Consider the following 23,722-nt stretch of genomic DNA (forward strand, 5'->3'; position numbering starts at 1 on the left):
ACCCTTTGACTGCATGCTGTGAATGGGGTTTTCAGGACTGCCCCTGACAGGAGCAGCAGGGACAGATGGAATAGCAGATCTAGCTTTTCATAAAGTAGCCGAGAGTGGAATCATCCAACTGTTAAAGATACATTTATCTGTAGGGAAACAAAGATTACTCACTGCTTCCAGGTTCCTGAGGTAGCTCTTGACACCCATAAAAGTGCCAAGTACTTGTACGCAGATTTGGTAACAGGATTATAACTGGCAATCCCCTAAACGTGATGACCCCCTAACAGTGGCAGTACTGTCATTCCTTATACACTAAATCTGGTCTAGGAGCATCATACCTGTCTGGAAGTGGGAAAAAGTTTACTCTCAGCTCTGCTGCTAACTGTCTCATATGTGTAAGTTGAATTTGCTTCTTTCGTTTTTTAAGTCTCAAGGTTTTCCGTCTTGCTTTAATTCATATTCCCCACCTGTATTTCCTGTTTAGATTCTAATTGTTTAGCGAGAAGGATCTATATGTTCACACTGTAATTAAAAAAACAGGCTCCCTTATCACAGAAGACTGATAGTATATGCCAACAGTAATACATGTGGAGATTAGTTTTAAAATAGAGGGATTAGCAATAATAAGCATCATATTAATGGCTGAACACAATGATCTTAAAAGTCTTTTCGAACCTATGACTCTATTGCCTCCTTTGTTAACAATTAAGGGATCTCATCTTTTTCCAACTCCTTTACAACACATAAAAATATTGAAATTTAGTATCACATGTATGTGAAATGTGTATGAGAGAATGTCTCGGAGAATTCACTTAAGCTTTTGATTTCATCTAAGCCTTACAAGGCCATCCATCCCACAGTACTCTTCCATTGTGTTCTCTACTGAGACACTTTTCAGTTTAAACTCAGTGAAGAGCATCTACAGAGACTGAGGGGAAAAGTGTTCAGGTTTCTAACCACTTCTTTAGTGCTTATGGAAGAAGAATGGTCAATATTGGAATGGTCTCACTGTCAAGGCAGCCACTTGAAAAATAATATTCTTGGAAGCATGCTTTTGCCTTAACATAATCAACATCTTGCCTTCCATGTGAGGAAACTTATGCTAATAATTTTCTCTTAGTTCTTGCAAAGCAGAAGTTATCATCAGTCACTTTGCAATATGAAAAGGCTGGCAGACATACAGCAGACTAGGTTGAACACTCAGCCATGAAACATCAGTTTTGTCCGTGTGCAGGAGGTGTAATTCTTGCACAGATCTGCTGTCAATGAAACCTAAAGTAGTGAAAACCACTTCTTGCTAATAAAAAATAAAATTGGGGACTGGAAGCATGAATTAGGTCTCTGAAGCACTGAGCAGGACCGCTAACTTTATATTTTTAAAGTAACTATCACCTCATTGAACATACCTCTGCATGAATATACCACCCACAAGAGAGCTACCAGGTACTCTTGAAGGACTCTCAAAATTGAAAGGAGTTTCAGGAGACTTCCTTCATCTCATTTCCATGCAGAGAGACTTGTAATTTGGTCTCTGGAGGCCTTTTTCCAGTAAGTAGCAGCTGCCTGAAGTTAACTCTGTTGTACACACACATGTTTTTGCTAGAGATTCGAGAACAAAATGTTTTCTGTAAAGGTTTTCTAAACAATTTTATTGAGGTAATTTTCTTCATTTTATATTTATATATATATCCATTCATATAGACCTATAATTCAAAGAGCCAAACACTTGTCTAAGGCACTTGGACCTGTGCACAGCAGAGTATCCTACAGTACTGTACAACTAGGCAACACACATCTTTTTTGGTTGTTAAACAAAACCACCATAAACCAAGCATAATACATGTACTGTATAAAAAAGATAATACATATTCTATTTTTCAGATTACAATATTGGAATATATTTGAGTCTGTGTATATATATAATTATACACTACAGTACAGATAAAACACCAAGAAGCAGCTATCGATTTGTAAGAACTCCAGTTACTTATATTCACAGATATCAATACACCTGTGTAAAATGCAGTATCAGATCAGCCACTTCTTTGTAGTTATCATATTCAATCACACTAAGTCAAGCCGCCAAAATACAAGTAAATGCATTCACTTTATAACTGTTACAGAAAATGCACACTGCATAAGCTGAAAAGTTATTGGCATTGATTCTCCACAGCCTCAGATGTTTTGAAAGTCATTAAACACATGGAAAGTACATTTTAAAATGTCAGCAATTCTAAGCTGATAATGTTTCAGACACATTTTTATAGTTACCAGTAACTATACAGTATGACGGACAAGTGGGGAACCAAGTCTGGAATTTTGTTTGCCTTATTTTACTTGTAAATAGGAACATGTAGTGAAATTCAAGCAAGTTACATTGAGCATAATTTGTTTCTCTTTTCTAGCAAATTAGTAGAAACAATGAAGTCTAAGAACTGTCCCAGTGCCTATTTATAAGTGACACTCTCCATTATGTGCTGCAAAACTTTAATTGCAAGAAATTCATGTGAAAATTTAATTTCAGGGGACTGTGGCCTGCTTACAGTATATTCAGCACCTAAGAACCTTTTGGCTTTATTGGGCCCTAGAAAGGCCCTGCTGGAGCCTAACCACCTGCACTGGTGTGGGTGGGTTATCAGTCCTTCCTAGAGTCATCTCTCAGTGGTGTCCTTGCAGACTTGATTGAAAAAGGCACATGTGCAAGAATTGCTACTACTGAGTAGTACCTTCCCCGGTGCATTGCAGCTCTGAAGAGAGATACACATTCTTGAATGCCCAGTGTTTAAGGTACAGTTGGGTCTACAATGCATGACATACTAATACTGCTGTGATTTACTATTTGAGCAATTGCTTCATAAAATGATGGGAAAGGATGCAAACTTACTAGCTCTTGAGGTACAGCAATATAATCTGCAATGTTCTTGCACCTATCCTAGATTTTCATTTAGGGGCAAATAGAATTCTATTTCTCTTTCAGGGAGGAATAAAAAAAAAAAAAAGGAAATCTTATGAGTTATTTGAACATTTAAATGCAATTTTTTATTAGGAAGAAATTTTTTACTGTGTGCAAGGCTGGGTTAGATGGGGCTTTAAGCAACCTGGTCTAGTGGAAGGTGTCCCTGCCGATGGCAGGGGGTTTGGAACAAGATGATCTTTAAGGTCACTTTCATCCCAAACCATTATGTGATTCTATGAATTAGCATGTGCCATCTCCACACCCTTCCCACCCCTGCTCATATAGTTTGATGCCCATTCAAACAAGCCATTGATATCTTTCTGTTCCAAATCACACCAGCTAAAATAATTGTCCAAAACACAGTATTTGTTTAATTCCAAAATTTATACAAGTTTACAAATCAATATACCACCACACAAAGTAGTGAAAGGAAAATATGTTCAGCAACATTTTACTATATTATAACAAGGTTCAAATATGGTTAAATTTGACATAGTATTGCAAGACTTTATATTTTAATATAAAGATTTAATGATTGAACAAGGAAATACAGCGAATACCATTACTTTCTTTGTTCCTACCCAATGCAATATTTAGCTTCTAGAAAATAATGAAATAGTGGTGAAATGGTGTATCTAGTTCACATGAGCTCTATTTCCATTAAAATCCTGAAACAACATGGGAGCACTGACAAAGTGAAACAAGATCTTATTAATCATTAAAGTTAATAAATGGAAACCTGTCAAAACATTACAGTGAAATATGTTGTTTTTACTCAATTTCTCCCTTTCTCTATATAGATACGCTTTCGTAATTTTTTTCCAGGTGTCTTAAACAGAAGCTTTAAGCTATTCTGGGGAATTTACTTTTCTTTTGATTCTCAAAATATTTTAACATCAAACTAATACAAACCTTCAGAATTGCTTTTTTGTTCATCAAAAGCTAGGTCCCAGCAATGAGCATTGCTCTGAGAGTGCAATTCATTGTACAGTAAGAATTAAGATAGTAACAATAATGGAGCTAAATGTGGAGCTCCTAAAGGCAGGAAGCAAGTTTATTCTGTGTTTCACCCTGAGTATGTCTTTATTTTAGTTTATAGCAGTGGCACAGGTCTTAACTCCTAGAGATATGAATAAAAATAGACGACATGAAAGCATTGAAAGACACAGTTCTGGCATACCTAACAATTTAATGCAAATGTAGTCTTTTAGCATGGTTTACTTTATCATTAAAGCATTAACAGCATTAAGATAGAAGCTTATATTCTAGTCCCTAAGGATGCCAGCAGTGCTCAGACAGACCTGTCCTAATGATGCAGTCTGCCAGGTACCCAGATGACAGCGTGGCTCTCACTACCCTGGCTCCAACCTACTGCTAGCTGCAGCTGATGAGGGGATTTCGGTTGATCCCCAGGCCGCCAGACTAGGTAAGACATTTTTAGCCCTTGCTGGCTGGATCTTCCTCCCATTTTATGATATAAAATCGTGGCTCAGACTGTATTTATACTCAGGTTAGTGGCAGCTATTTTGAAACAATTTCTCTGATGTCTGTGTCACAGACATGGATTGAAGCATCTCCACTGGAAACAATGTGCTAATCCCACCTGGAAGGAGGGGACAAATTTCTGTAATTTCAGAGATATTTTCATCCCTTCCTTTCACAGTTTTCATTTGGTTTTCAATGAAAAAGGAAGAAAAGTGTTCATCTGATATGGTTTTTACATGTCAGCACTGAGGTTGTGGTGCTTCTCAAAGCACTAGCTGTCCAGTGTGGACAAAGCAGTAGCTGGTGCTGCCCTGGCCCACACCACATGAGAAATCAGTAAAGTCCACTACAGCAAGGGACATGCACAACTGTAGGCAAATGTTAAACTCAACAAATAAATATACTCTTGTAAACCTACAAATGTCTGTGAATACTTTCAGGGATTTTGAAGAGACACTGCTGCTGGTCCTACCTTTATCCAAATCACCAGCTGAAATGGTATTTAGCTTAAATAATCATTAGCATTTAAATAATTAATTTTGGTACTTGTTGAATCAACACATATATTACAATTGGAAGGAATTCTGATAGCTTATTTTTCATTTGAAACAACTAAATTCAGATATAAGAACTGATTTATATTGCCTGAAAGAAGAGAGAGATGAGAGACATTCTAGAACCATTTCAATTTATTATGTGAAGAAGAAATCAGGATTTGTAAGCATCCACTTTTCTGCACTCACAGCAACATGCTGTCATGTGTGATCCTACCTACAAAAATCTCATCTGTGAGGTCGTTTCAGCACTACTACTTCAAGCTAGTAATTTTCTCTTTGTGTGGATGTAAACATCTGAGCTCATACCTGACTCTGTGGAACACAGGTCTGCATGTAAGGTTTGTCGTATGTTGTGGATGACATTTAAATGATTTGTCCAACTTGATAAAAATTGACACAGTGATCCCTTTAGACAACTGGGCTGTGCTATACATTGCATGGAAATTGTTATTTTTTAATTTGCCTTTTTTTACGTCTTTTTATTTTTATCCTCAAGGATTACTTACTCAGGAGTTTCTCAGGACTTGTCCTGATTTTTCCCTTCTAACAGGCATGCAGCACCACAGACAGGTACATGACATATTATTTCCAACAGGCTGTTGTAGCAGCTTGAAGACATTCAAAATCATGAATACAAAGGACTGGGAGATACAGCAGAAACCGACTTTAGGCAGCTCAGTAAGGTAAAGCAAACTCACTTTACTGCACATAGTAACATATCAAAATCTTGTTATTTTTTATTGCATGGATTACTTTCTACAGCTGTTGTTTTTCTGACAGTTGATACTTAGAATATAAAAATAGTATATACAATTCTATGTCTGTGTGTGGGTACAGTACACAATAGATATTCTAATTCTGCAAGTATACTATGTTTTTACATAAGTTCCAATGAAGAAAACTTTTTGTCCAGTTACATAAATTTGGCTAAGTAGTTTGCTGACTTGTGGACCAAAATCATCAAAATAATAAGAAATTACATTAGAAACTAAAGATTAGAAACTAAAACAGCATCTTTATCCAGGATAGTATTCTGCCTCTAGCAATGGCTTGTAGTGAATACTTTAATAAAAACCCAGACCCTGAAGGAGGATAGGGAAAGCCTTAGTAATAGCTCACCTATGTATATCCTCATGTCTTACGGCAAAACACAGCTTGAGGAAGTCTGAGCCAGAAGTTGTATCCTCATCTTTGCGGTTTAACTGTTAAAACACAGAGAAGGTGGCATGTCTTTCCATCCATGCTCCACGCCTACAACAGAGGAATGTCTTCTTGCAAAGTCAATTCATTCACTCCATTCTAAGAATTTAGCAAGTTTTGGTTTGCTTGTGTAACCTGTATGTACTCTGGCATGTCAGTGGAGCTACTGTATAGTTTATATAGTCTGACTTTACATTTGTCCAAGTTATTCTGCCTGTGCAACAGCTATCCTTCTGCCTTTAGCATCACGCCTGCTTTCAAATGCTCCAAAGTGATTAAGGCAACACTGAGGTCTATTTAATTCCTCCACTTGTTTCCTTTGAAGTGAAATGCTGTGGTTTATACTTCAAAGTCAATACAATAGACCTTTATAGGATTTTGGACACACATTTCTAAATTTGGCAACAACAACAACAAAGTTTAAGCAGGAGAAATGTTTATGATGTGCTAGTGTTAAGTTTTAAGTTTACTCTTCAAATCCTAAAAGTAAAAATTAGGATTCTACCAGAACTGCTGACAAACCTTCACTCTAGTGGCCTGATCATTCCTGTATGATTTAGTGCCAAAGAATACATTTCACTGCTTCCTTGATGTCAAAGTGGTGTTTCTATATTTATAAAATCATGGGACCCACAGAAACTAAACTGTTTTCTGCAAATGGAATCCTAATGGCTTTTATTGATTCCTTTAAAAAAGGGAAGGTGGTGCTTCCTTTTCTTTGCTACAAGCACGTAGATGGTTATTTTATTTGGTTATTGATATTTTGGGGTCTGAACATCACCAGACTTTTACTAAAATGTATGCAATCCTAGGAGTCATATAAATACAGATTTTTAAAAAAGAAAAGTTTGTCAATCTCTAAAAATAATAGAGTGACAGCTCCTGTTATTAGAAGTGCTCTTTACTAAAATAATCCACCCCATTTATACAAAGCTGGTCCTCTTGTAATATCAGTAAAGGGGGAGATCTAATTTTAGCCACCAACTTGCCTTCCTGCCTTTAAGCTGACATCTAAAACAACAATCTGCAATTTTATAAACTGAAAACATTCCACAAGAATCTACTGCAGGTTCTGAGGTAAAAATCACATCTACACAGACCTTTTATTGCCTGAAAAAGAAATACTTACACTTCAAAATTAAAAACTAGAAGGGCACATAAAAGACAAAAATAATTTGTAATATGTACACACATTAGAAAGGATAAATAGGAAATATATTGTAATACTGCATTAAATGTATGCATAAGTGAATTCCAGAGCCCCCCCAAATGTTGTGTACATTAATTCAAAGGATAAATAAGTGCTAATATAAGATAGAGAATTTCTTAGTGTAAACAATGCCACAGGCTTTTTAATAGGCCTTTGGGCCAACTTAGAGAAACCATGTATTGCCTTTCACACTTCATACCACTTCATTTTAATAGTACTGTATTCACATGTACAATTTCAAGACAGTATAAAAAATTATGAATCTAAGAAGCAATCTTCACACTCAACAAAACAGGCTGCAGACACTCTAAGAAATTTCCATTCACTTTTACAGGACCACTGGCTGAAGACATATTTATTCATCTGGGAGTTCTTCCTCAAAGCAGTGCAAGAGTCCTTGAATGTAAAAAGTCCCATTAGTAATCATTGCTCAAGCCTACTAGTAAAGACTTCTGTGCCTAATTTAAATTCTGATTTTGAATTCACTCTAGCATGATGTCAAAGTTGTCTCCACTGCCTGCCATGGGTGAGAAAGATGATGATCCCTCTGGTTTGAATAGCAAGTGACAGACAGTAAGGAGTGTTTCTAAACATGAAGCATTTCGTTGCATTCATAGTGTCACGTTATTTGTCCTTCAAATCCTGTTTATGTATTTCTGAGTATCAGGAGTATGTCAACATTAAAACCCCCAAAATATATAACTTGTTCTGTATGAATGTTCAGTGTATTTTCTTGAAGCATGCTCACTGGGATTTTAAAAAAGACAGCTGTGTTATACTAGGACTAATTTCTGGCAACTGTGTTTACTGGCACCAGAGAAAATTACAGTTCTTCACTAAAGTACTGATGACATGAGGACTTGTGGCTTGCTGTCTTTCTAAGACAGGCTGTGGCCACTAGAAAAAATACATGCACAGTTGCTCACACTCTCAGTTTCTTTTAAAAAATAGTTTCTCCCACTGGCCAAGCGCATTGTTGAGCAGTCCCATCTGTTCCACTCTTGTCTGTGGATCAACAAGTGAAGTCTCTCTTCTCCCACGCCCTCAGTCCTTTTCACACTCAGTTAACCTCATTCACAACCCTATGAAGTCTGATGAGTTCCTGGTGACAGGCTCTCAAGCGATTGTCTTCAGCACTTCCTGACTTGTGGAGCTCGGATGAAGAAGTCCACTGACTGATCTGTGTGAGATAGCCACAGAACCATGGTCTGTCTTAACGCTGACAAACACTTCATGTGGGTTCTCCTCCTAGACAAAGTGTTTGTCCATTGATAAAGATGAGGGCCACATCCTTCATTAACCTCAGGGTAAGCTGTAGCACACACTCATACTCGGTCAAATTCCAGTGCAATCTCAGGTCTTCAGGACTTCATGATTTCCCCAAAGAAAATTGTTGCATGAAATAGAGGATGTGGTCAAACAGTTATGGACGATGAAACCTGAAATGATAAATCATTAAGAAACTTAGAATTACATTACAATGACACTGATCCTCATCCTGCTCTGACAGCTGTTTATATTTGTTGCCTGAATAGAATTATTCCTGATTTTCCTGGTCTGTGTGGGATCAGTCAGCCCTATTATTCCCCACTGTCTGTCTCTACTAGAAAACCAAACAGGGCTACAGTGTATCTCAAGCACTGGTGTCCATCTGTTTGTCCATACCCTTAACCTGTTACTGTGGTCCCTGGCACAGTTTTGCTCGCATCAGCCAGTACTCTTCAGATACCACTTGGGCATGGCTGATATTAGCAGACAGATTTTGTATAGAGGGACACTGCCCTGTTTTGGGGTGGGAGGAAGAGGTTAACTGCATGAATTTAAGCTCTGCCAAGGCTGCTGGCCTCAGCGCAAGAGAACAGCTTCCTGGCTGTTTTGTTTGCCAGTACAGATTTAGCTGCAATTGCACCAACTATTTGGACACTGTCGGTAAATTTAAGCCACAAAGCTTAAATTTCTTGGTTTTAATCCTTCTGCAAAATGAGGCTAAAAAAAAGTCTGGATTTTTTTAAGAAAGCAGCAAATTTTTCAGCACTGCAGATGCTTTCATCCTATTAAGAGCAGCCAACTGTGACACAAGAAGGCCCAAAGACACCTCACTAGTTTTTATACTTTTAGGTAGGGTATGTACATCACTCCAGATTGTCTGTATGATGGACAGAGAGGTGGGTTGCTCCAAAGGGTGTTACCAACCTTTTCTATAATAAGTTAGCAACCTACAGTAATTGAAACTCTAACTCAGCATAAATGTCATGAATCCAGGCAAAAAGGTAATAAGGACACCAATATCACATGCTCAGCAAATCTATCACCAGATTTCTAAATGCCTGTTTAAAAGGCTTAAAAAAAAAATCTATCTATCTAATCGATCTATCCATCCATCCATGAAGTAGTAAAAGATGCAGCAGCTTTAAAAAAAGCATAGGTAATGATGCACCTAATACAGTAGATTTATTTAAGTGTTTGTTTGACACATTTTCTCTTCAGTTCCAGAGAAGAGAAAGGCAAACAAGCCACACATTCCCCCTGTAATGTGGCACAGTACAATACAGGGATGTCTTTCTCAAATAAAGGAGGTGTACACAAGAGCTGACATTCACAAAGATGCAGCTCATCTGCTAAGTGAGGGCACAGTGCACTGCAAAAAGGACACCAGGTTTTTGGATTTGTGTAGAACAATGATATATTGGACTATATATAGCATTTTCATTAGAAGCACTTTACAAACATCTGCTAATATCCTCTTCCCAAACATTTATTTATTTCTCTATTTTTAGGAGCTCAGTTTCTTGGATTCTGTTATAAAATAACAGAAGGAATTAGTCTAAATTACTAGGAGTAGAAAAAAAACAGTTCAACTGACAGTCATTACAGAAAGTGATGAACAACGAAAACCAGGGTTTTTCCTTTCCCAAGCTTAATAGCAAAATTTAATGATACAAAGATATTGTAAATACTGACTATAACATTAAAACACCTTGCACTGAATATGTAATAATATAAGAAACTATATGCTATAAGCTATTTTTGTTTAATATGTAGCTCCCTTGTTGTCTCACTCTATCACAAACCTACACAAATAAGCATTTGTTAACCAGCCAGGTAACCAGCTGCCAACACAAGCTGCCTTTTGGTTTGTATTCTCTCAGTGATCTCCTTGAAAAAAAATTAAAAGATGAACAATTCATTCTCTAGCTGGAAGCTTTTGTCTATGGGTTTCTTAAAACAAATCAGTTTTATTGTATCAATGCAAATGCAGTGGTGAACTACGTTAATTTTTAATGAGAGGTCCCAGAGGAAATGGAATCTCTTTTTATTTTCAAAATTGCAATTGAGTTTAAACATCTGCATCTAATTCTGCTCTTAAGTGGCTTTTCTAGTGCTATTCTGCTGACTTCTGTGCAGTGGCTCCACAACATGACCACTGAAAATCCAAGAAAAAAGGAGGGTGATGAGGGAGCAGAGAGAGCCTGATTTCCCTCAGGTCCCTATAGAAGCATTGCCTGTATTTATCACAATTTGGCTATTTGTTATTCCATTTTCCAAGACCCTCCTCAAAACAAATCATTTACTTCTTAATTGGCTTTTCCCTCCACTGGACCCCTGAGATTTTTGGTTCACCTTTAAGAATCCAATTGTAACCAGTCTCAATTGTTTTCAATTCTCCTGAAGAAAAACCCAATTCTTTTTTTGTATGACTCATGCCTATCTGTATTTACACTTCTGTGTTGCAATGCAACACAAAAAACGTAACAACATAAGCAGGAGGTCACACTCCATCTCTCTCAGCGCACGGCCAGGTTTCTGTTCCTGCTCATTTTCCTTCTCTCCCTCAGGATGACCATTTTTTTAAAGTGACATTTTTATATATTCTAAAGAAGATATACTACCTACTGGCTGAAGAGAAAAAGACATCAGAAGCCAAATGAAAATATACATATCTGTGTCTGAAGAAGACATTTCCTAATGGTCAGAATGCAACAGTAGATTGAAACCATGCCTCCCAGTTCATCTCCTGGCTTAGGGTTGCTGTTTGTGGAACTGGTTTGATTTTTTGAAAATTAATTTTCTTGTGTTATATCTACACTTCAGTGACTTTACAGTAGTATTAAAAACAAAAATAATCATGTTTGGTGAGAAAAAACCAGTGAAGTTATGAAATCAAGCAATGAACTACGTGATGGCAGAAATCACCAAACACATCTCCCACTGTGAATTTTGCTTGTGACACTCTTTCATGAGCAAGGGAGTACTACTAGAGAAGAACAGCCCTTACTTCATGCTTGAGGACTGTTAACTTCATCTGCAAGAAATGCCTCTCAAAGGATTGTTTTTTAGATTTCCCAAATGATCTTTTTCAATGAAGTAACTGATCCATTGCAGTCACCTTCACTACTGTATCAGTTTAGATTCTGAGATGGCACCAGCAACAACAGGAATCCCAACAGAATCAGTGATGGGATTCAGGTGGGAGTCAAGGGGACTTATGGTAGGAATCTACACAAGTCATGACACAACTGCAGAGGACTTGCAGAAAGGCAGAGGGTCACTGTCATCTCCCCAGTTTATGCAAGAAGAGGGATTTACCTACCTGGTAAATTGCCGACTTTCCTCATGTACTTCCATTTCTGTGCTTTTGAATTCATTCAGTTCTTTCCGTATGGCTGCCTAATAAGCAATAAGACTAATAAGACTTTTTCAATTGCAGTTATATGGAGCAGTAATACACTACAAAGAAACAGTGCCAACAAAGAAACACCAAGTCTACTGCAATGGGTGAATCGACCTCCTGCTGAAATGTGGCACTTGCTACAGACAAAAATGGGCACAGGATTGGATTACCTGGACAACCAACTGCTGAGTATGCAGCCAGATGGGATCCAGGCACAGCTCTTGAGGAGCTGGTGTGTCTCACTGCCTTCACAGGCACTGTACACACAGCAGGGGCCTCCTATCTCCCTGCTGAAGAAAGGACTTCAGGAATGCAAGATGAGTAGCATTTCTTTAAGTGAAATTAGTCACTTGTCTTGATTAGTTTTATGCAAAATGATGTAAAATCTTTGGACATTTCAGGCTTGCATTTTCAGTTGGCAGATTCTAATGAAGCAGAAATCCAGCACACTTTATAAATGCCTTGTTTTTTATGTTAATAAAGTGATAAGCGGCTTACTTCATCAAGTGTTGAACATAATTTCTGAAATATTCTAATATATACTACAAGGGCTCTGTGTCTATGCCATAAGTTTTCTTACCTTCACTGTGGAATGGAACAACAGTTTATCTTACTCACTCTTTTCTTTCACCATTTTAAATAAAAGCAGTATCATTTCATTAATCCCTAAAGAAATCTCATCTGGTGTGCATGCCTTTCAGCACAGAACAGGCAAGCAGCATGATAAAATTACAGCATCACCAGACTGTGGTCTCATAAATGAGAAACTTCATTTTGAGGAGGGGGTGGTTCTGTTTAGCCACAATAGGATTCTTACATGAAACTGCTGTAACAGCTAGGAAAGTAACAGCTATTTCTGAGCACCAAGTGAGCAGCAAAGACACCAGAGCTCCAGCTCCCTGACATAGTTACAGTACAATTTTCTGCTCCCACTGGAATTAGAAAAATGACTTCCCTGGGAAAAAGGGCAAAGGACTTTCCAGGCAACCTGAGGTCTGCGTTTCTGCACAGGCCAACAAACGTGGGGCTCACAGAACCAGCCTTGGGCACTTGTTCATTACAAAATGAATTAAGATTAAAAGCTCCTACCCTGAAGTAGGCATGAAACACCACTGCTTCTTCTAGCGCAGTTTACTCTGGTTAAACCTAGGTAAACCTGAGTGCTCCAACCTCCCACAGAAATTTCATAAGGACTTGAGAGTGCTCAGCACCTCCCAGAGCCTGCATCTACAAACACTTCTGGGTACATTTTTAAGGTCTCCACCTTGACTTCATATGAGATTCTCCTCTGATTGTCAGATGAGCTGGCATTAATACTAAAATACAAGCCGAAATAAAATCAGTGCTTCACAGTGCATAGCTAAAAGACAGTGGGTTCTTGCACTTACCAGTTCTCATGCCAAGCACATCTCTTATGATTTCTGTAAAAGCTGGTTCAGACCCAATGCTAAAAGGTCCAGCATTTTTTGATACATATATCCTAGACCTTTCTTTTTATGAAGTGGTATAGGAGGGAAATGGAAGAGTATTTTATGATACTCTTTGACTGATCTGCTTTTTGAAAGAGAATCGCAGAATCATTTGTCTCATCCTTTGTAGTTAGGCAGAGGAACTATTAACTGCAACATGTTGGAGGCAGATTTCCCAAGGTATGCTGCATGCACATGGTCAGTTCCCACACTTCTAGTTGTGGCCAAGAAATCTTAGGAGGATGGAGCAGCTTCTCCCTTTTTTCACTTCAGTGAGTTGCAAAAATAACTCTCAGTGGCAGTGACACAGGCTTCTGCCTGCCGAAACCTTGCCTGAATCCCACAGGTAGTGGCCATCTTTGCTAACAGTGTGTACCTGTCTTAGCAAGGCTTTAAAAATACAGGAAATACTGGCCTGAACTGCCATAATGGAGTTGGCAAATATGCTCTTAGTAAGCACCTGAGTGGGTTTTCTTAGGCGCAAGCAATAGATGCATAGTAGTACCATGACAATCTCACTGCTTCTATCAGATGTCATTCATGATGCCAGCATTGAGAGGATGTAAACCACAGGAAAGCCCCCCAAAAAGTGACATATGCAAGAGTTTTCTTATAATCTAAAAGTTTGTCCCTTGCCTTGTCTGCGGGAGTTAACCTAGCCCAAGGCTTGTCAGCACGACGGTCGTAATCTGGAGAATCCGTGACCTCCACATACTCATTAAATCGAAGGATTCTTCTTGCTTGAAGTTCAGCCACTGTAGGCCTCAGGCTGAGCTGTAAGCAGGAGGCAGAAAACAGTACTTTTAATAAGAAGAAATAAAACAAAAGAAGAGGGTATGATGTAATCCCAAGAGAATTCTAGTGGTATTTCTAAATAGGGTCACTTTCAGGTAGCTATAAAAAGGCATCACCCTGGGAGTGCTGCACGGGAATGGGGAAGCAGCACAACCTAATTTCTTCCATTATAAAAATAGTCTTTGCTGGGCAGGTCACAAAGAATCATGACAGTTATCCCTGGAATATTAATTGTGACTTTGCAACTGTCACACCATTTACCCCAATAGGCAGTAGTCCGTTCACATTAATGATTACACAGTCTGCCACGTTCAACTATAATACTGAAAATAAGCAGGATTTGGAGGTGCCTGCCTAACTAAAAAGATTGGGTTTGAATATCTGGGGTCATTTATGATGCCAAATTGTTTCATTCACCTCAAAACAATATTCACTTTAATTAACTAAAGATGATCATATTAAAGAAACTGTATTTTTGCAGAGAAGAGCAGACTAGGAATACGTATGAAAACTCCCCCATCCTGTCCCAGAACAAACTCCTGAAGTCAGGGCAGCAGATCCATTCCTAACTGCTTTATTTCCAGGACAGAGAGTGCAATCCCACCTGCAGTGGCCAAGGCAGTCAGAAGAATGGTGAAGGAATTTCTTAGGGCACACATTGCTTTGCTGCCTTCTCTGCTGCTTGAGGGAAGAGTGGATCTACAGGTACATCTGGCCTCTAACATGACAGCAGTGGCCATGCTCACTGAGCAAATATGTGTAATTTCTCTCCTCTGCTTACACAGACAAATATTAAGCATGGCCAGACTCCATATGCTTTTCCTGCAGTTACGGGAAACTGGCCAGGATGGAGTTTCCCCCATGGTGGACTGGGCTTGTACTGCTTTTTAAACAGATTTCTAGACTGGGGCATGAAGTGATGGACATTTGCAGTAATGTATATACAACAATTCTTAGAATAATTGTACACAAATATACAATACAAAAAACGCATCATCACCTTTCTACTGAGTTTACGTTTTATTTCTCTTTTGGCTTCCTGCTCCTCTTCTTCATTTTTCTCTGTTTTCAGAAGAGATAAGAAGGAGTGAATATTTAAGTATTAGAACTGCACATACTGTGTTTTTCTTGGTTGAAAGCTTCATGACTTAAACCCTGGCCCATGTTTCCTCATATTTCTGGGTGATCCTGCCTGCACTGTCTGCCTTTTAGGTTTTGTGTGCTCTCATTTCTTTTCCCTATCCTCGTTTCCCCTGATTCTTTAGACATCTCAAGTCACCACTGTGGGTCAGGAGCACAGCAGAGGCTGCGTCTGTCATTTTCTATGTAACAGCAAAGTAGTACCCTGAAAGAGCTGCCTGATGTTTCAATTACTCTTCCTAACATTAAAATCACTGTTGCTTTTATTTCCAACATGCCTCCTACTGACTTTAGAGTCTAATTACTCATAAGGCTCAAGAAAAAAGTTTGTTCTGAGTAGCTGAATCAGCTGAGTGTCCTCTACTGCTACAGGATGCAATGAGTCAGTGACAATTTGTTTCACCATCATTTGTTAGTGCAAATTGGTTTTGTTACTTTAATGTTTTTTTTTTTCTGGTTTTATAATGTGGGAGTGTGATTCAGCACTCAAGCCCTCTTGATCAAGGGCCACTAGGCTAGACCAAATGAACAAGTACAGCAGGAAATGGTATATGCATTTTTTAATGTATTTGGGCATGAGACTGAAATACGCTTTCAACAGATTTCTGTGCTAACCCAACTTGATGTCTTGAGTGAAAAGCACACTTACAAAGGCATGCTCATATGGACTCAGCATTTTTAATGTACATTTTGAAGAATATTATTTGCCCTTTTAGCCCACCTCTGAGGGTTATATGCAATGTTAACTTTGTTGTGCCTGAAATATCCCATCTAGAGATACCTGTAAAATTCTGATCCTGTTTTATTCACGGCTGGGGGTTATGGATTCCACATTACAGTTCAAGGCTAACTATAAATGTAAAGGAATTAATTTGTCTGTTGTATAGATAAAAAGGCGGTTTTAAATCCTGTAGTCCTATTTTCCCTGTCTGCTATGGCAAGCCTGCTGTGTTAGTATGGACAACCTGGCCACAGAGGAGTTTCTGTATCATGACTGATACACTGGAAGCAACACTACGACAGGACACCTCGTGGTATTTGAAGATTTTGTCTGCTAACTCAAAGGCTCTCATGCAGGAAAAATGCAAAGGAAAGGGGAAGAGAAACAATGACAAAAAAAAGAAAAAGAAGAAGGTTGCAGCAGGAAAAAGTGATGGCAGCCAAAAGACCTGCTCTGTGAGGAGTGTCCAACACTATCCCCAAGTTTCCAACAGCAAGATGCAATTGTGCAGGCTTGCTGCCAGGATTGGGTTGGATTTCATGTTGATGGTGATTTTACTGAGATACTGAAATGTGGATGTAGTTTATGGTTTATTAATAGCTTTTCTCATAAATGGTGAAGATAAGGATGGTCTGTTTCCATACAGGAGCTGTAAACTGACAGAAAATGAAGAATGGTGAGTTAAAGATTAATTTACATTTTAATATTTTTTAATTAATACATCTATCAATAAAAAAGTTGGGTGTATTTAAGGACTTATAACTTCAAATGTGAACTCTTTTTATAGCAACTTTGCCTAACAAAATCAAAAGCTCTCTAGCTGTTTTAAGACAGGTAAATCATCTGTAGGCTTTTGTTTAAACCTACTGTGTTTCCAATCAATAGACATAGTAACTGAGGTAATTAAATAAAATCTATTAATCTGGGGTCCCATTTACCTAAGAATCATTTGGCATAAAAAATTTTGTCCCCTTATGAACTGAGTAGCTTAGGTCCTACCTCAGAAATTCTCCAGTAGCAGACACAGCAGAAAAACAATGCAGCTGGATGTACACATCACTGTACTGCCTTTTCTTAATTTAGTTCGTAAAATACATTCTGCATTATTCACTTCTTGACATTTCATTGCTATCTAAACCACCGTGTCTCCTAAGATACAGTAATAAGACAGTGTAAAAAATAGTGGCTCGCACTGCTTAATTCATACCTTAAGGAAAAACTACCAACAGCACAGCCACCTGAAATTGTTGGGGGAGGATAAAATAACTCAAAAAAGTTGATGCGGACATTTAGGAAGGTTGAAGGTTAGCTGCCCATCTCAAGCTGTAAAGCTATCTCACAGCGGGTAGCAGATGACTGTATGAAAGGATGGCTGGACACAAGAAACCACCTAGAAATGGGTGATGAGCAAGGCCATCATCTTAGCTGCTGGGCAGAGGATCCAGGCAGGTCCTGGAGAAGGCTGTCGAGATCTGGAAGCCCACCTTTTGGAGGGCAACTCCAACAGGGGGCACCAAGAGCTTCCTTCACTCCCAGGTAAAGCAGGAGGCAATCAAACATGTGGGAAACGGTCTTCTGTATGAGAGGTCAGGAAGCAGGAAGGGCACTACACACCCAAGTTGCTTCACTTCTAGGAATAAACTCAAGAGCTAAAGGAAAAAGACTGAAGTTTGGTGGCTGCTGCTAATATAATGAATCTGCTGGTCAGCAGGTGGCCCTCCATCTGTGGCCCCTCCTTCCCATCCCCAGCCTGCTGGGCAGTGTTGCTGCTTTAAGCTTGGTGCTATGAAAACATTGTTCATAGGATATAAATTCCTATCAACAGTAAAACCTATAGTGTGTTTTTCTTCTCTTAAGATAAAAGTTTTGAAAGTTACCATAGTGAGTTAAGATGTGTGGTGCTAAAAAGAATGGGTCTAGTGCTTCTGCTTCCTTCAGGTGTTGTGGAAAATTCCAGCCGGAGGGCCAGCTTTTGGCTGCAGGTACCAACTGACTCACTTGCCCAAACAGGAACACATTAATGCATAGGAACACACTCTGGCTGCTTTCCACCTTAAAACAGATCTAATCTGTGCAATATGGGTAAGAAAATACAAACACAATGTTCCCAGCTGCAAGTCCCCTCCTCAGATGTCCTGCTGCTGCCGTACTGGCAAAAGACCAGCACATCAAGCGCCCTTGCTTGCAGGAGTCTGCAGTTAGATCCCAGCAAAACTACGGTTTTCCTCCTTCCCTGCCTGCAGCTCCTAGGAGGTCAAACTGGGATTGAACTCCTAACTGAAGCAATTCTGTTTAGTATCATTTAGCAAGCCAAACAAGCAGCTTCCCCGACATCTATACGTTAGTGCTCCTGCAATTTTTGCCATATTAAGTCTGGCCACCACCTGTTCAGTGGGATATTTGTTTTGTAGCAGAAGGGGAAAAGAGAAGAGAGAATTGTTCTGCCTGAGGACTGCTCCATTCTTGACCACAAAGTACTCCCGCAGCGTAAAACTGAACTTTCCACTGTGTTCCTATGGGATTAGCTATGTTTAGACTTCTCTGTGGGCTTGCAGGGAAAGAGAAAAAGACAAACAAAGTGCTTTCCTCTTGCAGCAGTCTGGAACACACAAAGTGTTTTCTCTTTCCTCATTTTACAAGCAATGATAACCATTAATATTCCTTAATAAGCTAAACCCTGTTTTCTACAAAGCCAGTACTGGCAGGCATGCAGGTGCACAGCACAAGAAGCTCACTGTCCCTTACAAATACAGGAAAAAATACAGTTATCTTAATCCAAAATTCCTGGAAGAATAGAAAGGTTCTTTGCCATAATGGAACACTATAAATACTACTGGCTCAAAGCCAGTACACAAGAAACTTGTCTTTATTAAAAACACGGGGCTTTATCTATTCCTTCAAGTTCACTCCTGAGTTATCGGAACTTTGTTTTAGTGTGGGAAGACTCAGAAGTCTGAGTAGTTTTATCCAAATTGTTTTTATAGAAATCTGCCTGCATGTCGTATGATCGTACTCAGTCACAGGATTTTCAGTAACTGGTTTATCTGGAAACATTGTCTAAACAAAATGTCTTTCAAGACAGATTTTCTCACTAACTGTAAATACAGAAAAAGAAAAAAAAATACTGACGTCTGAACTTCTTAAAAGATTTGGGTTGGGTTTAATCCTGAAGTAAACCTTTGCACCTTTACCATTTAATGTAATCTTAAAGTCTGATAAATATTACTCAAAATACTACTTTCAAATATTGCTTTTCCTTAGCTGCAGTTTACATACGGGCAATAATATAAACCCTTCTCCTCATCTATTGCTTAAAAATAGGAGGAAGGAAGCTTTATGAAAGAAATTCCAACTTGTTCACCAAAGCTGCCTGCAACAAAGACATTTAAGAGATGTAAACATTTTCAAATGATCCACAGGAAGGGAATGTAATAATTTTGATAAATAATATGACTGCCCTGCAGCTGAGAGAGAACTTGCACCCTTAAGGGGCTCTGAGTCAGACTCACCACAAACCCAGGCTTGCTTTAGTTTCCTTTGCTTTTACAGATCACTATCAACTCAGAATATTTTATATCTCGGTGATGAACAAAAGGCAGCTCTGGATTCTCTATGTGCTTGCCAATGACTCTGTGACTGCTTGTGATTTATAACCTTTATTTTTTGCTCTCCCTTGCCTCTTTAAGATAGCCCCCTGGCAGCAGCAGGGGAGGATGGTGGGAGGCATTGAGTGCAAAGCCTGGTATGCTGCCAAAAACTTAAAGTAAACAAGCTGAAATGGGAGAAGAAATCCATTAACTGCTTTCAAGTCTTAAGCTACTTATTGCAAAAGCAATGGATGGAATAAACAGTGGCAAAAGGGATATTAAATACATCGCAGGTTCACTGCTAGATCAGTTATCCTGAGATGAGCGAAATAGAGAGGGCAGTAAGGAAGCCCAGCTGGTGCTCCCAGCTCAGTGGCCATATCCTGGCCCACCAAACATGTTTTGGAATGACTTTTCTCATACAATCCAGCACAAGTGGATATAAAAAAAAAGGTTTGTACTTTATTTATCTATGCAATCTATAGGTTCAGAAATTATAGTCTTAGGAAGTCTACTCACATTATGTGCTGGACAGAAGTCCCCTGACCCTGCTCCTGTGCACCACAATGCATGAGCTGTAGCTTCCCTTTTCAGTGAGATGTGGCACTATTTGGCTTTTGAGAGCTTGGACAACAGCACTAGGATTTTATTAGATGGATGACTGTCTAAAAGCCAGTAACTGCTATGTCTCTTTGATTTGCTGGCCTAAGCTGGTGACGGAGTGATCAGTCCATGGATTTTGTCAGGTTAACAGCCCATTTTCTTTCCTTCCATTAGCATGCTGTGCACCAGGGTTGCACAGGTGAACTCTCAACTTTTCCAAAGAATTGTTGGAAATAACGACATTATACCTGCTCTTTCATCAAGTGTGGGAAGTTCTTATACCTTAAGAATAAAAGAGGTTTTTGATTTCTTGCTATGTGTGAAAGACTTGCATGTGCATTTTCTTCATTCATTTTTTCTACTTAGGCATGAAGTGCTAGGCTACCTTTGCAGAATGAATACAAGGCTAGATGGAGCTGGGCATGGCAACTGTTACAGTATATTGTTTAGGTAACATCCATATTATGGAAAGATTCATAAACGAAGACAAAAAAAAACCCTCCTGTTCTGAAATGTCTGTCAGCCTAAGAACAAAACCAACATAAGTAAATGGAGAATAAGTATATGGGGTAAACATCCATCGCACTTCACTCCTCTGCCCCGACTACTTGAATTATTCAGTTCTTCACCAGGGATATTATGGAAGTATTTAATCAATGGGAAGATATTATAGAATCACAGAATCAACCAGGTTGGAAAAGACCTTTAAGATTCAGTGAGAATGTCTCATGCAGGTTTCAGTACAGAAGACATTTATGTCAGAAGTGGATATGAAGGCTAGCATGCTGATGTAGTTGTCATATACCTATTCAGTTTCCCCTGAACACTTCCCCTTTCCTCTTTCTACTCCTCCTTCCAACCTCTGCCCTTATTTCCCACCTCCTACTGATATTCCCTATTCCTCCTCATAAAAAGTAGGCAGAAGTTTAACCAGCCTAGAACTACTTATAGAGAGAGGGTATCTAAGTCATTCCTGGTGTTTGGAGCAGCTTCAAGAAGTGGGATTGTGAGAAGCAAAATTTGGCATACTGAGTATACAGTTTTCACAGCTACCATTACAGGTTAGTATATAAATCTAGTATTGACACATTATTTTCTAGAACATAATTTCTCTCCAGTTACGGATCTAACACTGGAGCAACAATGACAGGCTTCCATATGAATCCAACATATATTCACTTTGTAAGTAAATACTAGATGAAACCTGAATAAAATACTTACGCTTCAGGATATTCCTTTGCTCAAGCTCTTCAGTTGTAGGCCTCTGGCTAAGTCTCCTGTGAGATCAAAGTAAATGACTGATTTAAAACCAGATCCAAATAATACATGATGATTTGTAATACAGCTTAAAAGGTGTTTCTCATGTGGCCAGGCTATTCTTTGCCAGCAGAGGTGTTCAACAAATCAGATAATTTCCAGACAGTTAAAATAACTGCGCATGTAACGACAGTACTGCATGGCCATTTGGTTTAATGTATGTACTGCTGTCACTCAAACACCTAAATAACTGATGCCTGCATAATATTAAAGAAATCATATCAGCAGATTTAAATTCCTCATTTACAATAACAATTTTATGAAAGAAATTCATAAACCTTTTTTTGTTCCCAGGCACCATCATTATAAGATATGCAATTAATTGCTAGGTTATTCTCAGATATCTTGAATTAAAATCCTATTCATTAAAAAAACCCACAAAAGCTGTGCATTACTCACTGTTTTTTACGTACAAGTGGGAGCTTTAGTCGAATCTTAATTTTATTCAGTTACCTACAAATAACACCTGCCATTTAAAAAAAAAACCTATTTTTCTGGTTTATACAGTGGAGAACACGTTTGATGCTGTGCCTATGTTGCCTACTAGACAAGTTCACTTGTTCACTTGAGAAAAGCAGCAGGAAAATACTCAGCAGTAAAATTTATTAAAATATTACTATGTTAAAGATAGCTGCCTCTCTGTCCAGCAAACCTCACACAGTTCACTATGAATCATCTTCAGCTTCTGATTCAAACCATGCTTGGACTTTTGGGTTTGGTGGGGAAGACTGTCAGGTTTACCACGGGTGACCAGCCCCTGCTGTAGAAAGCCCCAGGTGGGACCTGACCTGACTCTACCCAGCTGTGGGAACAAGTTTTCCATCAGACCTCAATGCTGCCAGGTGCTGACCGCCACAGCAGGAATTTTTAAGGAACTGGCGTCAAACTTGGTTGTGATTTCAGGCATGAGCACAGCCCTGGCATGCATGGACACCTTCTCCTGCCATCCCAGTTTCCTGGCAGAACCACCAGTGTCCCTGCACAAGAAGTTCAGGGCAGAAATCAGAGCAGCTTCTGCAGTTCAAGCCTCTGAGGGACACTGAGAAGCAGGATGTGATCATCAGAGCTGGGATTCAGTCAGGAAAGCAGAGATAACAACCACACCACTTTATTAGCAGAAGAAAAATGACCCTTGGGCTCTACACAATAGATGTGTCACTGTCACGGTTAAAGGATGAAAGAAATGACACAGCCCATCATCATAGAGCAACTCAGCTCATCTTCTAAGTCCTGATGCAAGGCTGTGGTACTCTGTACTGGAGCAGTACTGGCTGAACTACCCAATATCTGGAAATCTCCAATAAACACAGGACATCCTGCAAATCTATCTGGACATTTCTGAGCACATGAGAAACAAGGACAGGTCTGGGAAAATCCAGACATTTTGTAGTCTATTTACAGAGATCATGAAAGCCAAAATTAACATTTGTAAGGATTAAAAAAAAAAAAAAAAAGCTTGTAAAAATGGAAGTGAAAATTAATCTCTTTTAATGCAATGTTCTCAAGTCCAGAAAGAGAAAGTTAAACAGCATGAGAAAGACATGCCTCAGAGGTGGGCGCAGTAAACAAGGTCTGCCTCCTTCCATTTCTTTTGCTGGAACCAGCACATGAATAATGAGAGAGTTAGAGAACAGGAGGAGGATGGGGAGGGCATGAATGAACATGCACAGGCATGCTCTGTGTGTCAGGAACTACTCCTCTGACGAAGACGGGTATATATAAGTGCAAGTCTTTGCTAACCTATTTGAGAAAAAAGTTGAACCATGGCACTGACTGCTATGGAGTCACTCTTATTCTCTTCCTCTTTATTCTTTTTATTTTTAAACCAAACAACCCACCCCCCCCTAAAGCTTTCAGATTTGTTTCTTGCAGGACAAAAATGCATTACTGACATTTTAAAGTTTTGTGAGAAATAAAAATACTGTTTTCCAGACAGTTGTACCACAAAGATCCTGCACTGCATATTGGGCTGCATTTAAACTTGAACCCAGTGTTTTCGATTCTCTTCCTCCATCTCCG

The 23,722-nt window shown here is 39.0% G+C and overlaps 1 protein-coding gene across 6 annotated transcripts in view; it reads right to left on the minus strand.

Annotated features, from left to right (window-relative positions):
• Positions 1-3,295: 3,295 nt before the first annotated feature.
• The window catches only part of PHACTR2 (phosphatase and actin regulator 2), a 137,926-nt gene continuing 117,499 nt past the window's right edge, over positions 3,296-23,722 (minus strand). For 5 of the 6 annotated variants that reach the window (XM_062640804.1, XM_062640803.1, XM_062640808.1 and 2 more), the window contains 3 exons: positions 21,608-21,663; positions 15,336-15,397; positions 14,060-14,314 (listed from right to left, as the gene is read on the minus strand). In XM_062640804.1, the coding sequence (XP_062496788.1) occupies positions 14,075-14,314; positions 15,336-15,397; positions 21,608-21,663 (358 nt within the window). In that variant the 3' untranslated portion in view covers positions 14,060-14,074. Of the gene's footprint in view, positions 8,839-11,990; positions 12,068-14,059; positions 14,315-15,335; positions 15,398-21,607; positions 21,664-23,722 lie in introns of those variants that run through there. The other variant, XM_062640809.1, reaches the window with a different exon arrangement.

Source organism: Pezoporus occidentalis, unplaced genomic scaffold (assembly GCF_034315485.1).
Source record: "Pezoporus occidentalis ecotype Australia unplaced genomic scaffold, CSIRO_AGI_Poc_V1 ctg67, whole genome shotgun sequence".
NCBI classification, from domain to species: domain Eukaryota; kingdom Metazoa; phylum Chordata; class Aves; order Psittaciformes; family Psittacidae; genus Pezoporus; species Pezoporus occidentalis.